Consider the following 18,936-nt stretch of genomic DNA (forward strand, 5'->3'; position numbering starts at 1 on the left):
TTCATGTTTTTGCTTTCCAGCCAGAGTGGTCTTATGAAAATGAGGGTAAATTCTGTGTATACAAGCCTTTTATGTTGTTAAAGTAAGCCGATACAGATTGGTTAAGAAAATTGGGCTAATACAAATGCCCTTCAGTTTGCTTGGTTCGCTTGCTCATTTTACATGTCTTCGATATGCTTTAAACTTGTTTCTTTTACAGATCTGTTTTTGCAAAAACTGTAAGATCTCTTTTTAACAGTGTCAGCCTAATTGGTTATGTGATGATTTCATGTGCTAAGTCTTATGTTTAAGGTTTTTTATTTCTGGTTTATTCGACAACAAGAGACTTAAAATTCATGTTCTGCCAAGGTAATCTATTGTTTACTGTCTCTGTTAAGTTTAGATTAATAAAAAAAACTGTCTTAAAAAGCTATGTTAAATATCATTATAATTAAATCTGGTGTAAAAGTGTTAAAATCACCCTAACTAAATAAATGGCTATCATTTCAGAATGTTAAGAAATTATATTTTGACCAGATACTTTAAGTTCTCTTGGCACCTTTAACAGACTTTCTAAAAATCAAAGTTCTAAATTCTCTAAACTGTTGGTATCTCCAGAGGGCCCCTGAGATGTCAAAAGATATATCTCTCATCTAGCCGAGATAATAACCAATCAAGATGTTTAGATTAAAAGTGCTGCCAAGATGTAAAATAATTCAACACTCTACTAAAATTCCTCACAACCCACAAGTAGAAACAATCATCAAAAAACAAAATAAAATTTTAAAAGACCAACTTATAAAAAAGGGAGAATCATACCCCCACAAGACCAGCTACATACGAATGGCCATGCTCACCTTAAATATTTTAAATTTTCTGAAACATCAGCCCTTGTCAGCCTTTCACAAACATTGGTCCCTCCAAGTACCCTGCCTTTCGGTTAGGGTAAAATGGAAAAACCCACTAACAGGATGCTGGCAAGGACCAGGCCCACTGATAAGTGCTGTTAGAGGATTTGGATGTGTCTTCCCTCAGGGGAATTCCAATCCCATTTGGGTACCTGCGAGAAACCTTAAATATCTCCCCTTTGCCAAAGAAGGTCACCCAGGAGGACCCCCTCCTGAGGAGTAATTTTTCTTTTCTCCTACAGGCATAAAAAGACCATAGTGGACTCTGCCTCATTGTAACTGGATCATCCATTCAGGACAAGTTCAAGACCCTCCAAGAAGCTCTAGTTACCTGTGATTGGGCCTTGGGGGATGGCTTCCTTATCTCCTCCCCCTTGTGGGCCCCTTGGTCTCCATTGTCCTTGTAAATTTGTTTAAGATTGCATCACCGAGGTCCAGTTAATGGTGGTCTGACAACAATATGCCACTCTTCAAAAACCGTGCCGCTCTTTAAGTACCAGATTGGGAACCCTATACACCCGCCCATGGCCACTGCCAAGATGTAGAGGTATAATACATCATACCCTGAGTTGCTGAGGTGGTAGCCAATGACTGGTAAGATCCCCTGGCGCAGCCCTTAACAGCTGGAGTAGTAGTCAAAGACGGGTAAGATCCCCAGAGGGAGACAACCTAAGACAGACACGCTCCCTAAAGGACTATCCCAGTCAGAGGGGAAGACCTAAGACAGGCATACTCTCCACTCAGTTCCTCTTTCTCTCTTTAATATATAAAACAAAAAGGGGGAAATGTTGGGCACTGCCTAAAAACTCTATTACAATATGGCACCTGGCGGATGTTCGAGGGGTGTGTCTGCAGCAGCTGCAGTTAAGCTACATAAGATCAGACCACCAGCAGGGATAGGTCCGTTTTAGTTCCAGACACATGGAAAGTGCATGATCCCTATACTTTGCTTAAGATGCCCCTGTGCATGGTCCACCCATGCCTGATTGACCTTTTCGCTGATTGGCTCCCCTACTGCACGTGTCTTTCATAAGCTTTATAAGCCTGGACACTTCCTCAATAAAGTAGTTCCTGCTTCAACAGAACTCACAGGTGCTTGCGGTGTGGTTAACCCAATGACCTTACTTCTCCTATACGCCTTGTTGGGGAGTGCTTGTGCTGCCCCTGCTGGTCAGGGGGTAGCCTCAGGCTTAAGACCCCAACATCTCATGGCTGGCACTGTGGCTCACTAGGCTAATCCTCCACCTGCGGCGCTGGCACTCGGGGTTCTAGTCCCTGTTGGGGCACAGGATTCTGTCCCGGTTGCTCCTCTTCCAGGCCAGCTCTCTGCTGTGGCCCAGGAGGGCAGTGGAGGATGGCCCAAGTGCTTGGGCCCTGCACTCACATGGGAGACCGGGGGAAGCACCTGGCTCCTGGCTTCGGATCTGCCTGGTAGAGCGCCAGCCATAGTGGCCATTTGGGGGTGAACCAATGGAAGGAAGACCTTTTTCTCTGTCTCTCTCTCTCTCTCTCTCTCTCTCACCAACTCTTCCTATCAAAAGAAAAAAAAAAAGTGTTCTCATATAACTTTTCTAGGAAAATCTTTACAGTTTTCAGATCCTTTAATAAAAGTATTTCAATAAAACTGTATGTCTTCTATGTGAGAACTTTCCATTTCTTATTTAAGATGTCACTTGAAAATTATTCTAGCACTAAACCAAAGGGAAAAGTGTTGCTTTGAACGTTTAAAATTTCAAAATTCATGATCTATATGCAATGCTTAGAATTTTTAACAAAAAGGCTAATTTTTCTAATCTATCCATTTTTTCCCCTTTCATTATGTACTCTGTCCAAATCACGCTGTTTAAAGGGAGGAAAGGATTCATGTCTATCTATAAAGAGAGAACCCAAGCCTGTATGCTTCCTAACACCTTTTCTCCTTCTCCATATTCTTCATTTTCTCCAGAAGCCTCTACTCTGCAATAAGTTACTATACCTTCCCTTGCATTTATCTTTCTTTCAGTAGTCCATTTAAGTTACTGCAACTTAGGGAGTACTTCATTTCAGGGAATGACTTACAGAGTCACACAGACACATGTAGAGTTACAGAGAGAATATCAAAGTAAAACTACATAATTTTTGTAATTCTCACATGTAAAGAGGCACATTACTGTTTGGATATTTCAATGGAAGACTTAAAGTATAAAACTGTTAAGCTTGCCATGATCTCTACTGATTTACTTTTTTTTTTTTTTTTTTGACAAGCGGAGTGAACAGTGCGAGAGAGGGAGACAGAGAGAAAGGTCTTCCTTTGCCATTGGTTCACCCTCCAATGGCCGCCGCAGCTGGCGCGCTGCGACCAGCGCACCGCGCTGATCCGATGGCAGGAGCCAGGTGATTCTCCTGGTCTCCCATGGGGTGCAGGGCCCAAGCACTTGGGCCATCCTCCACTGCACTCCCTGGCCACAGCAGAGAGCTGGCCTGGAAGAGGGGCAACCGGGACAGAATCCGGCACCCTGACCGGGACTAGAACCCGGTGTGCCGGCGCCGCAAGGCGGAGGATTAGCCTAGTGGGTCGCTACTGATTTACTTTTACTAAATCATTCAATAATATTTTTGATACCTTTTGAAATTAAAGAAACATAGGAGAGGCAGAAAGAATATATAAAAATATACATATTAATGTAATAACAGCTTAAAGGATCATATACATTTAAATTAAAAATAGTTATTTTAAGTTTGTTTTATTATCTTCAATCTGGTAGTAAAATGAAATATTTGTAATTTTCTTTCTAGGTTGTATTTTATTATAAATATATATTACTTTGGAAAATTATGTTTACTTATAAAAGACTTTCAAATGTTTCTTAGGTTAAGACCAAATTATTAGAAGATGTCAACTATCTCTTTGAATGAAAAGGGATAAAATTCCCTTTATTTATTTTAAAAATGGATGTGTATATAAGATACTTTAAATTTTAGTAGATTATTTTTCTCACTAAAAGGAAACAAAATGTCTTTACTTTTTTCCATTAGGAAGTTGATGCCTTAAGAGGTTACCCTCTAGGGCCAGAGTTATGGCACAGTGACTTAAGCTGCTGTTTGTGATTCTGGTATCCCGTACTGGAGGTTAGCATGAGTCCTGGCTGTTCCACTTCCCATCCAGCTCCCTGCTAATGAGCCTGGAAAGAAACAGAGGATGCCCAAGTGCTTGGGTCTCTGACACCACGTGGGAGACTCCGATAGAGTTCCTGGCTCCTGGCTTTTGCCTGGCCCAATTCCGACTGTTGTGGCCATTTGTGGAGTGAACCAGTGGGTGGAAGATCTCTTTTATTTTCTGTCTCTCCATCTTTCTGTCACTCTTTCAAATAAATAATACAAATATATATTTCTTAAAAAACCAAGTGGTTATGACCTGAGATATATAAATATTATCCAAATTATGAACCCTTTTCTGATTTTAGTAATAATTTGGTCTGCAGAACAATCTATGTAATGAAAATACATAAGGTATTCATAATTTGTTTAAATGGTATAATATAAATTTGGATGAGCCTACAAGTTAGCCACTAACCATAATTAGTGATGAAGCAAGTTTATCTGACTATAACTAATATGAAACAAAAAATGTGATGTCAAATACATAGCAACATAGAAAGTCTTAGTGGAAAAATACTATGCAAAATATCTGAGTTACAATTTTTTACATTGACTACCACTTTAAAGAATTGTATTTTTATATAGTAGCTTAAATAAACAAACTATAAACATTGATAATTACCTGTCTTTTCAGTGAAATGCTTTTAACACAGCCATTAGGAAGTTTAAAATTAATATGTGCCTTTTGTGTTAGATTTTCATTGGTAGCATTGGTAAAAACAACTTAAGTTATACAAGAAGATATCCTTCTCTTACAGTTAGTGCATTAACACAGTTTCAAGGAAATTAAGCCAGGACTTGAAAATTATAAATGTGGCTATTGGTGAGTCTGCAGCCTTAGAGAACAAGTAAGCTCAGGGGAAGAGTTTTGTGTGATATGATGAAGAGTCAGAAGTGTATCTTTCAGATTAATTTTTGTTCAGTCTCTCTTTTATTCTATATATGATGCCAATTAACTTGATAGAAATCCCTGTAATATAGTAATACTGATGATGGTTGTACTTCTTGAATGAAAATGTAGATTTGTCATATGAAATTGATTTAGAAAATTATAAATAGAATTATTTGCAATAGAAGCTCTAATACCATGCCTTTACTGACAAACAATTAAACTGAGGTATTGACTCAGAGGTTTAGTTATTTATGCAATACTATTTAGAAACACACAAACTAGTCTTTAAGTGGGTATTCATACCGTCATAAATCCATCCAGCAAACCTGAATCGGGTTTCGGAGGAGCCTGCAACCGTTCCATCGACCATTTTTCAATGATGGAAGAAACTTGGGTATTTTCTGTGTTTAATATTCTGAACCCTGTCATGTTAACACCACTGTATCTGTAGGGCTCTACATCAAGAGCGAAGAGATCCTGAAAGACAAATTTCACTGTGTCACCATTAACAAAGTATATTCATAGGCGTGCATTATCGAAAATCACTCATTCTTGTTTCCTTTAGGATACTTAACATTGTTTTGTCTCAAGTGATGCTAAGCATCACAAATCACCAAGGTTTTCATAGATGTCTTCAGATTTTGCAATACAAATAAATATGCTCCATACACAAATGTATGTATTAAAGTTAAACCAATGGAACACACACTCTTTTCTTGCATAAGCTTTCTTCTCCACCTTCAACTATCAGAGGTATTTTTCAGTGCCTGCTTCCTTGATTTCTTATTGCCATTTAGAAGTCTTATTTTGTCAAAGTTTTTGGATTTTAAGAGGAAAGTCATGAAATGTGGCATGTAACTAAAGTTAATGAAAAAGTTAAGAAGACAACCCTTTTTGGTTGCAAATACCTTGTCGTTTCTTTGTTTTATGCCCTATGCAGCAACTTTATCATAAAGTCACTCTTTCCAGTTTGCATACCCTGAATGTTTTTACTTTGCCCTTTAGTTTTCCCAGAAGATAGAGGGCTATCCCTATTGAGGGAATCGGTTGTAACCATGAGAGTGTGCAACACATGGGACTCTTACTCTTTTTCTTGCTGGCATTAGTGAACCCTCAGATATTATGGACAACATTGAGATGCAAGGCAAGATAAATACCACTGGCCCAGTGCACATCTTGACTTAACTCATACTGTTATACAAACTAGACAGCAGGAATAAAATGCAGTGAAAAGTAACTAGCATTAGCCTGAGCTGTGCTGCAAAAAACAGTATAAATCTTTAGGTTTTTATTTTTCAGTACTTACAATATGGACAAGGAGACAATGTATTCAATGGGTTAAAAAGGCAATATATACTAAAGGATCAAAGTAGAAATGATAGAAGTCAGTAACAGGACAGGTCACTTTCATTTTTTGTCAAGGAAAACTTCACAGAACAGATGGAATCTGAGATGTGATGGAGCTCAGAATATGTTATCCTAAATATGTGCCTTGGTATACTGAGTATTTTAAAGGGAAGGAAATTGAGAAAACTGCAGAAGCAAGAAGGTTACTCTCTAACCTTCTCCCACCTTCATTCTCTGAAGCAGGCCATAAAAGAATTTCCTGACCCATATTGCTTGAAAGTAGGTCCTAAGTCTCTAATTCCAGAGAGAGTCTGTTCTAAGCCTGGAGACCAACAAGAATATGAAAAAAACATGTTTCACTGATTCCTTTTCTCCACCAGTTTATTACCATTAGATATTAATCCTCTTTGTTTAATCATCTATCTACACAGCTGTCCACTCTTTACCAAACCAAATAATATAGATAATTTCATAATTTCTTTGAGTGTTCATTTCCAAAGGTTCCCACAGCATATACAATTTATATTAAATAAATTTGAATGATTTTATCTTGTTAATCTGTGTTTTGTTATAGAGATTTTAATATAAATCTTTTGATTGTTGAGAAAAATAAATCTTTTTTCCCCTAACACTGCTGTTAATGATAGCTTTGGGATCCACATGGAAGGAAGGCCTACACTTCCGGGAATGGAGAGGCCTACTTCCGGGGAAGAAAGTCCTTGTCAAGGTCCCTGCGGGTGCCTAAAGGTCAACCAATGAGGATCAGACCCACCTCAACCCTTAACTCCCATGCCCTGAATCTATAAAAGGAGCTCTCCCAATCTCTGACGTGCGACTTCCCCGGCCCCCACTGTTGCTCTGTTGGGACCGGGAACCTCGCCCAGGAGCGGAACCCCAATAAAAGCCTGTGAATTAATTGATTCGTCTGCCTGGGAAGATTTGTTGCGTGCCAGACACCTTACAGTTAATGAACTATCAGTTTACTGACAGGCACAAAAGACATTGAAATGTGAGTAGGGACACAAAAATTAGAAACAAATTATGAGGAGTCAGAAGGATTAATAGGCAGTCAAGTTGGCCCCAGTGGAAATTAAGGTGCAAAATGCTTGCTTCCCCAAAAGTTACCTTTAGCAAGATTAACAGTGCCAGCCACATTCCTTAGAGGCTTCCAGTTTCATCTTGTGAATAAATAGCAGGGTGACTCCACCCTTCTGAGCTACCGGTTTATTGTAAAACAAATTAGGTATCCCACATTTCTGATGGCTCTTTTGTTTCATCTTTAGCAAGCCAGACAGGGTAAAATGATTGCAAATCAGGTCTTTCCATGGGTTTTTTTCCCACCTTATAACTGAATTTCAAGCTGATATGTATTTTTTTCTTCCCCAAAATTGTGCTTAAAAACCCCAGTGTCACTGGCCACTTCCAGTTTTGCTTCTCTTGGAGCCCCCATCATGCCACTGTGTTTGGAGGTCTCCGACTTACATGAATCTTGCTTTTAAATCTTTGCCTTGTCTGCTTGAAAATTCTTCCATGTGAAACAAAGAACTTAAACAATATTTTCTCCACTGCCATTTCACCCATAACAATAAAATCTAGTAAAAAAACCTGACATCCAAATCATTTGAGTATAAAAAAGATTTTATATAAGCATTTGTGTTTTTCTAAATCATGATTTTTCAGCAAATGAATTTTAAACTCATTATAATATTAAAGTGCTTTTCAAAGTGACTCTTTTCTTAGGGCCTCTAATAATGACTCTGTCCTTGGCTTTAGATCCTATGAGTTTAAACTGCTTATTAGATTCATTTTCTATGGACTTAGAAAAGTAAAATACTAGGTGGCCATGCACATGAAACCTCCAAGGGAAGCAGTGTCTGCAAGCTGGCACTTCATCCCCTTGGAGAAGTCACCCTCTGCTGAGAAGCCACCTCCTGCTGCAACCCTGACTTGACTCCCCTTCCCAAAGACACCCCTTTTCAGCATGAAGGAGCCAGAGCAATCATCGTCCAGTTCCCCCTAACGGATGTTAGGGTTTCCATCTTCGGAAGGAGGGAATGTGAGGAGTCAGATAGGTTAATAGATGGTCTGGGGATCCCAATGCAATTTAAGGTGTAAAATATTATTCTTAGCAGAAGAAACAGGCCACCCTCCCTTCTTTGGAATCTCCAAATTTACCATGAAACTAGCAAGGGAGCTCTTCCTGGGCTCACAGTTTATTGTGAAAACAAGTTACCTACCCAACATTAGCAGGATAGACAGGATGGAGAATTATAAGTGAGGCCTTTTGATGGGGTTTTGTCCCTGCCTGGTAACTGAATGCCAATCTGATTGTCAAGTTGTTTTTTTTTTTCTTTCGAAATTGTACTTAAGAAGCCCACTGCCACCAGTCCCTTTGGATCTATTACCCTCTTGGAAGCCCCCCTCCATAATGTTCTGGCTAAAGGCCTTTGACTCTAACAAATACTTTTAAATCTATTTGCCATCTGCTTGGAAATTCTTCTTCCATGTAGGACAAAGCATTGAGGTAACCATAATTTCTCCAGCACCGTTTTCCCACAACATTTTGAGGGACCTGAACTGTGGCACAGAAGTTAAAGCCACCTCCTGCGCCTCTGGCTCTGGCGTCCCATATGGGGACTGGTTCAAGTCCTGGATGCTTCATTTCCAATCCAGCTCTCTGCTATGGCCTGGGAAAGCAGTAGAAGATGGCCCAAGTCCTTGGGCCCCGCACCTACATGGGAGACCCAAAAGAAGCACCTGGCTCCTGGCTTCGATTCAGTGCAGCTCCAGCCATTGCGGCCAATTGGGGAGTGAATCAGTGGATGGAATTCCTTTCTCTTTCTCTCTGCCTCTCCTTTTCTCTCTGTATGATTCTGACTTCAAATAAATAAATAAGTCTTTAAAAAAATTTATTTGAAGAAATGTAAAAATAAAGCATATACAAATTTGAATTTATATCTGAAATATGATTCAAAATCATCAGCTTCACAACAAGAATTATTAGTTCTCTCAGATGCTAATTCTTTTGGGGTCTTATAAAAATACAATAAAGTGACTACAAAGGTATCACTCACTATATTAGCTATTCTCACTCAAAAACACATTTTTCATCCTAGAAGTCATGATCAAACATAGAGTGTTATCTTTATGCTTTAATCAATTACTTACCAGAGTGGTAAAGATGTAATGATAGTATTCTGTCATCATTCCCATAGCTAATGCCTAAGAAATAAAAAAGATCAATATTATTAAAGGTACACATTATACGAAATACATTATGTCAATAAGGCACATGAGAACAAAATTGTAGAATATAATGAACAATCAATCTACACTACTCATGTTATATCAAAATTGGGCTAAACTAAATCTTTTCCTAGTAGTTAAAGAAGATTAATGGCTACTGAAGGAATTTCTAAAGTAATTCTCTTACTAGAAACACTATTATTTGAATGTTTGCAATTGTAAACCTTAGGGCTTTACATACTAAAGGAGTCATTAAATTTGACAGGAAAGCCAAATTAGCACATCTTGTTCATTATATTTGTAATGTCTTAACTACAAATGTCCTAATGAAGAATGCCATTTTATTTTGGTGAACAGTATTACTCAGGAAAAAAGTGTGGCAAAGATCATCACCAATAGGTATTTTCTTTAGCACTTTAGAGACAATTCCTTAGGAAGGAAATGTAAAATACCAGTCTCCTCAAAAAGTACAGGTAAGTAAAGAAATATTTTTCTTGCAAATTACTATATTTTGTTTCACTCTTTCATAGTTCTCATCAATTTAGACTATCAATCTTAAAAGGACCCTTAGATTAGAATTTGAAGTGATAAGAAGTGTCCATGTCACTTTCTCCCCTGAAATTTTAGAATGCTTTTGAAATAGCTAATCAGTGAATAGCAATTGCCAATGATAATTAAAACCAATAAATTTTCAAGCTGAATTGAGAACTCCTAGTAGGAAATATATATTCTCCGGATATTTAATACTCTCTCACAGGTCAGTAACTATATAAACTCACTAAGTAGCTGCCCCAAATATGCCCTATGTATTCTATGTTCAGAAAAGTATCATGGGCACGTATTAGCATTAATGAATTTTGTAGAAAAAAATGTAGCTCAACAATATGAATTTTTCAATTAAGAAGAGACATTGAAAATTTTTGAACAAATAAATATATAAAGGGGGGGGAACTATAGTTCATGAAAGGTAACATCAAAGAAAAGAAATTTATAAGCTGTATCACCAAATAATATATTGAAGATAAATTATTACATAAACCAAGAGCATTCTAACTTTTAAAAATGTACAGTCAGGGTAAATATATTGATCTCTTTAAACATTTAACCTTTTTAATATAAATAATCCATTTAATTCTGTAAGATAAGGTTTCTTTTCATTTCTTTCAGTAGTTCCTGTTATAAACAGAACAGATTTCATACATTCATAGGTATAGTTCCAGGAAGGCAACTATACTTCCCTCCCTCTTCCTCTTCCTCCATTCCCTGATCCCCTTCTCTTCCTCTGCTCTCTTCCTTTCATCAGTTTTTACAAAGACATAATTTTTACCCACTCTATAGTCACAGGCTTAATTCACCACTAAGCATAATCATTCAACAAGTGAAAAATAGGAAGACCAAAATTCCACAGGACTATAAACAAGGGCTACAAATGACAATCACATTGTAAATGTCTGTTTCATTCCTATACATTTTTGTATCCTATATTAATTGCCACATTTCAGAGAAAATATATATGTGCCTTTTTGAGACTGGCTTATTTCACTAAACATAATAGTTTCCAGTTTACGTTGAAAACATCTCAAATGTCTTCTAGGTTTTTCTTTTTTTTTTTTTTTGGACAGAGAAATATACATTCTGTTAACCTTATCTATAGCCACTAAGTTATGCAATGGAACTCCTGTACTTCTTATCTTAAGGAAAATATGAGGCAATTTCTTTTATTAAACAAAGATCTGCATAATTATCTATTGTTGTAAAAAGACTTTCATTGTTTCTAATGGCTATGTACAAAAGGTTCCCACTTTAAGAAACACTCAGTAACAGTTGGATGTTATCCTTGTCAATGTTTTATAATTTATGAAGTTCATAGCTTTAGAAATACAGATAATATTAACTGAAAGAAATAGTCATTTTACAAGTGAGAAAACTAGGATAAAATAAATAAATAAATAAATAAATAAATAAATTGCCCAATTTTGTGAAACGGTGATTAGACATGTGTCTCCATATGTTAGAGTTTGGATTAGAATATGATTTACTCCACTTTATAAATTGAAAGTATTTTGTATCCCAAAGATGTAATTCCATTCAGGACTTATGCATTCTAAAAAAATTCCTGTGTCCTGCTTGATAATTTAAAACCTGTGCACCTCAGGTATATACAATTTTGATTTGTTGGCAGGGATGGGAGGGAGTGAGGAGACGATGGGGCAGTGAGTGGTTTGCCTAGGACATAGATGTTTTGTAATGGCCACAGGTTTCTTCTTTATCACCTTGAGAAGTAATGTATCTATGCAGGATAACTGGAATCTGTTTGTGGCTTTCATTAAACTCTCAGCCTTCGACTTTGCAAACAAAAATCAATTAAAAGCTACGATGCACAATCTTAAAAAAAGCTAATAGAAATAGAGAAGGCTGGTTATTTTTTATTAAGTGCCAACGCTTTAAACTTATTTATAAAAATGGACAACAAGAATACTCTTCTGAGAGATTAGTGAATAATTTTCAGTATAATTAACAAAAAAATGTTGTTTTGGGCCTGTTAATTGTAGCATCATGTCTTGCTATTACCTCTCAATGAATTGTGTGCTGAACTCAAACCACATGAAAAAGAATAAAATCAGTATCTTTTTATACACAAATAACATGGGTGACTTCAATGGAAAATTTGTGCTGGAATGAAATAGCACAAATTAATTTTTCAAAATCAAAATATTTAAAAATCATACATTAAGCTTATCTAGTGTTAGCACTGCTCTATGACAAATTAACATAGGCCATTATGAAAGCCAGTTTATCTTTCTGGTTAATTCTGTAAAGTACATTGTTCGAGGCTAACAATGAGAGTGGAGGCAGTGGAGGCCTCTATACCTTTTCTTTAAGTTTTATTCTATTTTCTCCTGTTGGTATATGAGTTTGTTTGCATTTGCTTTTATATTTTTTTCAGGCTGGAAGTTTTTTCATATGCGCTTGTCTAGTCTTTGAAGTTGTTGCTTATTATTGTTTTATCTGTGATTGAATAGCCTTCTGAGGTTTTATACCTCAGAACATTGAAACCAGACCCCTAGACAGTGCCTTGGATGTAAATACTACATAACTATCAGGTCCTAACCTACCACAGCCTCTCAGCCTCACTCTCTTATCTTAAAGTTGTCTTCCTCTATGTTTATGACTGCGAATCAAATCTACCACTTACTAAAATTAATTTCCTGAGTTGAGGGAGTAATATAGCAAGCTCTAGAATGTCCCCATTCACCAGACACATGTGGTCATTTACTTCCTCTATAGGTTAACAGCTTGATGTTTGGCAGTGTCTTTAGGGATTTCTGTTCTAGGAACCCCAGCCTGCTACCAAATAGTAACTACCATCTGCATGTAGCCCCTAAACTCGCTGGAATCTATTTGATCATTATCCAAAGTCCCTAAAGAATTCAATGTCACCAACCAATCAAAGGAAGACAATGAGTGCTGCAGACCAATCAGGAACTTGGACATGAGCTGAACATGCATGTCTCAGGCCCAACTTCAATATGTAATCAATAGATGCCTGGCTCCCCTATTTTATTCACCACCTGGTCATTAGTAAATGCCTGTTAGGTGAGTGGACCAAGTTTGGGGGGTTTCAAATGCAATTCCTGCTCTCAGGTTTGGAAGTGTTTCATAATACTGTCTTGGCTCCGGCCTGGGGTATTCTCTGTAGAAAATCTGATGGAGATGGAACCACCTGCTATTGAGGCATGTAAATCAATAAGTACACACTCAGCTGACCTCAAAGGAAATGTAGTCAGCCCCAAACTCTACTCACTTTTACAGTATTCAGGCAGCTTCAGATTCACTGTTCATCAATATTTAGTAAAAGCTCAGTTTAAGTAAGTCAAATAAATTAAACAAATGAGGTGAACCTGAATAAATCCATGTATTTTTCTGGGTATTTTAATACTCATTTTGAGTGAAGCCCAATGAGCTGAACACTCATCTGTTTTTGCTATTCAACTCTTATACCATCTCTTTAGAGTTCCAAGATAAGCCAATGTTGAGTAAGTTCAATAAATTTTCCTAAATCATAAAATAGATCCCTATTAAATATACTGCTGCATGTACTAGAAGGAAGCTATTTCCATTATTTCTGAATTGAGTTTTATAATAACTGAACTCCAAATGTGAGAAAAATGCAATCTGGAACCAGGTAAGCTTAAAAAATCACCATATCTGTGTTCCTCCAGTGTTAACCTCAGAGCATACATTCTGTAATGTCACTCTGAATTCATCTAAACTTTCATATTCTCATATTATTTTTGTTTTGATATCCCATCCACTAAATTTGTTAAACATTTGTATTTTATCTGTCACATATATTAAATTTTGTTTTCATTTCATAAACAGAACCAATTACACCTAAGAAAACAAGTGTAAAAAGTGGATAAATCCAATATGAAGCAGAAAACAAATTCTGTTATTGAGTATTCACATCTCGCAGTTGGCAAAGTCAGTTACAGTTCATTCTTTAGAGCACAGACAGTTGATCATTTATAAACTTGTTAGAAGCCTAGAGAAAGCAGAACAAAGCTTGGTCACTGATACCAAGTACTATTCAGTCCAGGAAGAGAGGACTATCCAAGTCTGTGTACTCAAAAGAAAATAAAAAATTAAGAATTCTATAGAGGCTGGCACTGTGGCGCAATAGGTTAATCCTCTACCTGCAGTGGCAGCATCCCATATAGGTCCTGGCTGCTAGTCTTCTGATTCAGCTCTCTGCTAAGGCCTGGGAAAGCAGTAGAAGATGGCCTAAGCACTTGGATCCCTGCACCCACATAGGAGACCCAGAAGAAGCTCCAGGCTCCTGGCTTCAGAATGCCCAGCTCTGGCCGTTGTGGCCATCTGGGGAGTGAACCAGCAGATGGAAGACCTTTTTCTCTCTGTCTCTCTCACTGTCTGTAACTCTACCTCTTAAATAAATAAAATATTTTTTAAAATTATGTAAAAAATAAATCCTGACTTTATATTATAACGGTTAACTCATTGCATCATTTTATTCATCACAAGACATTTTATTTTCCAAAACTAAAATAAATAAATAAATTAAAACCCTCACATACTTAACTATCCAAACATAAAACCAGAGCAATTTTCAAAACCCAATTAAATATTTTACTGTAGTGAAACCAATGTTCATACTGGAACATTGGACAAACATCTGCTTAATAAACTAGCCATGTTATAACACGCATTTACTGTTAGTAGTTACAGTTAATGAGATATAATTTCACATTTGAATCTGCGTGACTCTACAATAGAGACAATTTATTCTATACATGAGAATGTTTATAGTTGACTAATCCCAAGCCACTGTGCTGTTAAACTAGTGTGCATAAAAAAAGCCAAAGAAACAAAATCAAAAGTTTTTGTTTTCAGTTTTATAATTATTTACAGGGTACAATGTGATGTTTCAGCACATTTACTAGGCTGTACTACAAGATAAGTGTGTGGCCTTGTGTGAGCCATTTAATTCCCAGCTCTAGTTTCCACATCTGTAAGATATGAACTAATAATAATTCCTGTTATCCAGTTTGCTGTTAGATCTGAATAGTGCTGATATAACATTAAAGGGTTTTGTTGCTACAAATTGATCCACTTGATTGATTCAGAAATATCTTTAAATAGGCAGTGCTTTATCCTTGAATGATTACTTGTTAACATCACTGAGTTGGATATGAATCCCTCTGCTATTGTCTTGCTATTTGGTTTGCTCCCATTAATCATTTTGAGACTAAGTTTATCTGTAAAAAAGTGAAAGTCTTTATTTCTTCAGTTAGGATGATGATGAAATAAGATCAAATATATAAGGTATCTCATAGTAGACATCAGTTAAATAGTGAATTTATTTTAGCTTCTTTGTACTGGCAGATTGTAATTGATGAGTTGCTTTGTTCATTTCAGCACAAAACAGAAAGATCTATCTCATTAAAAAAGTCATTCACAAAACCATATTGCAGTCATTTGAAAATAACATCAAAATGCAATCTGCTTGGAAGATTATCAATATTTGCATTACCTTTCCTGTAAGACAACTAATTAAAAGCAGTTTTCAGATTTGTTTCATAAAATTACATGAAGGTGATTGTTGAAGGAATTGATATCTTTAATTGACTTCATAATAACAACAGTTTGATTTTAACAAAGATTATACTAAGTTTATAAAGAAACTAAGAATTTGACTACTTTAAAGATTACCTGTTTTAAAATGCCTGCTGCCATTTCATGGCTACAGTCAAAGATGACATGGAACTCCTTGCCTCTTTTCATTTCTTTTAGTAAGGGTTTTGCATCTTTTGTATCAGCAGGTAGCTGACGAATTTTAAGTCGAAGATTGTACCTTGATGGAGCTTTGATGAGCTCTTGCAAACGAATGAGACCTTTAATTAAAAAGGAAACAAAAGAGTATTAGAGATAAAACAGACTGGATCATAGCACTATAAAACTATTGCATGATTTTATTGACCATATTTAAATGCATTACAGGTTAAAAACATTGAAATTATTATTTGGCAGAACTTTGAATCCTCTGTGATTTTTGTTAAAATAACTTCTCAGGATTCTTAAGGTTTTTTACAAATGACTATAAGTTCATATAATAAATATATAAAAGAATATAGAATGAAATATATCTTTCCATACCTCAATTTCAACTACAGTGAGTTGTTAATAAGCTTGAAATGATTCTGCTAGAACACTTTCTATGCAATAATACAGTTATGTCATGTATTTTATGTTAATAGTTGCTTTGTTACAATATGTTAGAGATCCTTGTAAGCCAGTGATTGCTGTTCCATTTTGTGCCTAACAAATATTTATTTATCATGAACATAACCTATATAGCTATTTCTTGTTATTAAAACTCTGATTACTTTTTTCAAGTTCATTTACAAATAATGTCTAGTGAATAACCTGTACAAGCAATGTAGTGAATATATAAGAGTAAAATAATTTTCCTTAATAAAATAGAATCAAAGTAGCTTGAACCATCATCAATTATTTTAAGAAATAAAACCAGCATTTTTTTGTACTGGGTTCTAGGTATAACATTAACTTCAAAAGTAAAAATACAATTAAATATAACTGTAGACATTTAAAGTAAGCATTTTCCTCAAGTATCTCACGTTATGTATCAAAATATATAAAATTAATGGATATATTTTCATTAGTTCATAGAACTATAACATATTTTAAAACAATGGAGACACATTTTTTATACAATCTTCAAGTAATGAAACCCATTTAAGAACTGACACAAAAAACCAATTATCAAAAAGAAAAAAAACATATTACCCAATTCTATTATGGTTTGGGCTACATTAATTTTCATTTTTCCTCTTACTCTTCCTTCTTTTTTACCTTTCTTTTTCATCCCACCTCATCTCTATAATCCAATCTCTATTTCTCCCTTCCCTTTCTATTACTAGCTTCTTTAATATTGGTATGGCAAACAATAATAAAGGAAAATATTTATAAATAGCTAATCTGGAATTCTCTGTGTATGTGTGTGTTAGGAATATACCTTATTAGTACTAAAAATCTACTGTACATTAAAGTTTGAGATCTTGAGAATAAAAATCTGACTCTAGGACTTTTAAAACATTTGCTTATTTGAAAGTCAGAATGACAGAGTGAAGGAAAGAGAAGAAGAGTGACAGGGAGACCAAAAGAGATCTTCCATCTGTTGATTACTCCTCAAATTGCTGCCACAGCCAGGGCTGTGCCAGGAGTCAGGAATTTCTTTCATCTGGACCTCCCTTGTAGGTGGCAGGGACCAAGTACAAGGGCCATCACCCTCTGTCTTCCCAGGTACATTAGCAGGAAGCTGGATCAGAAGAAGAGTAAAAAGGACTTGAATCGGCACACTGATATAGAATATGAGCAGTGGTTTGACCTGCTGCGGCACAATTTCTGCCCCTAGGGCTTTATATATAAGTTTTTAAATAAATAATAGTTTCATAATATGATGTTATAAGCATAGACAATAAAAATAGTAAAATTAACAACTTGATGAATATTCATTAATTTTATCATCAAAAAAGACAATTCAAAATAATACATGAAAATATTGTCCCATAAGATTTACTTCATCATAAAGTTATTTTGGAATTTTGCCATTTAAAATTCTAAAAATGTCAGTTGCACAGTATATTACTATCCTATTTAGTTTTATAAATTTATATATATAAATAAATATTTACTCACTAGTAAAATGTTACATAATTAATTGATATTTAATGTATCCATTAAACACACTACATCTCATTTTAGAGAACATGTGTAAATAAGAACAGATGTTAACATTGAACAATACAGCATTTACTTATAACACCTGCTTGATCACAGTAGTTCATCATAGTGGTATGACATCCTCCAAAATATGTATAGAAAGTTACACGTTTCTTTGAACATGGGAACACTCTGCTACTAAATCAGAATAAATTTTAAAAGGTAATAGTATTGTTTAACTACTTTTTATAAATAAACTAAACTATTCTTGCAGTAAGGCCATATTTCCAACTGTGTAAGGTATCACAATAATCTCTGGAGCCAGACACAATCTAAACAACTGCTTCAGTACCTTCATAGAAATATACTCATGCATATGTCTTTTAAACAATCTTCTGAGGTGATTTCATGAAAAAAAAGAAGTCAATTTCCAAAGATAGTCCTGGTTTCAGGTAAGTATCATGAGAGCCCTTTTTTTGAATTATATTGGTGTAGTAGTCATATGAGAGAGTAATTTTGTTACATTAACTAGTAGCAAAACACAACAAAATAATGAGTTCAAAGAAAGATTCCTAACTTTTCTGTAGAGAAGAAAGAGTTAGAAAACCATAAATACAAGGAGTTATAGGAAAAAGAGAAAAAAGATACTTCATTCAAAGATGTATCTTAAATAAAGATACTTCGCTCAAAGATGTGTTAAATTCTGGGGCCGGCACCATGGCTCACTTGGTTAATCCTCTGCCTGCGGCGCCAGCACCCCATACAGGTGTCGGTTCTAGTCCCAGCTGCTCCTCTTCCAATCCGGCTCTCTGCTATGGCCTGGGAGAATAGTAGAAGATGGGCCAAGTCCTTGGGCCCCTGCACCTGTGTGGGAGACCAGAGGAAGCTCCTGGCTCCTGGCTCCTGGCTTCGAATCTGCGCAGCTCGGGCAGTTGTGGCCATTTGGGGAGTGAACCAGCAGGCGGAAGACCTTTCTCTCTCTGGCTCTCCTTCTCTTTCTGTGTAACTCTAACTTCCATAATAAATAAATAAAATCTTAAAAAAATATGTACTAAATTCTTATTATAGCTCAAGTATTGTTCTAGACACAGGAGACACAAGAAAAGATAAAGAAGACAAGGTTCCTTCCATGCAACACAAATATATGTAGGAAAATAAAGGTTA

At 36.0% G+C, this 18,936-nt stretch overlaps 1 protein-coding gene across 6 annotated transcripts in view; it reads right to left on the minus strand.

The window, feature by feature from the left end:
- The window catches only part of GRIK2 (glutamate ionotropic receptor kainate type subunit 2), a 733,451-nt gene that overhangs the window by 394,448 nt on the left and 320,067 nt on the right, over positions 1 to 18,936 (minus strand). For all 6 annotated transcript variants that reach the window (XR_011388963.1, XM_017345301.3, XM_051855437.2 and 3 more), the window contains 3 exons: positions 15,742 to 15,923; positions 9,433 to 9,486; positions 5,221 to 5,394 (listed from right to left, as the gene is read on the minus strand). Coding sequence is in view for 5 of the 6 variants with exons in the window: in XM_017345301.3 (XP_017200790.1) it covers positions 5,221 to 5,394; positions 9,433 to 9,486; positions 15,742 to 15,923 (410 nt within the window). In the remaining variant the exon portion in view is untranslated. The remainder of the gene's footprint in view (positions 1 to 5,220; positions 5,395 to 9,432; positions 9,487 to 15,741; positions 15,924 to 18,936) is intronic.

The sequence above is a fragment of the Oryctolagus cuniculus genome, chromosome 5 (assembly GCF_964237555.1).
Source record: "Oryctolagus cuniculus chromosome 5, mOryCun1.1, whole genome shotgun sequence".
Classification (NCBI taxonomy): Eukaryota; Metazoa; Chordata; class Mammalia; order Lagomorpha; family Leporidae; genus Oryctolagus; species Oryctolagus cuniculus.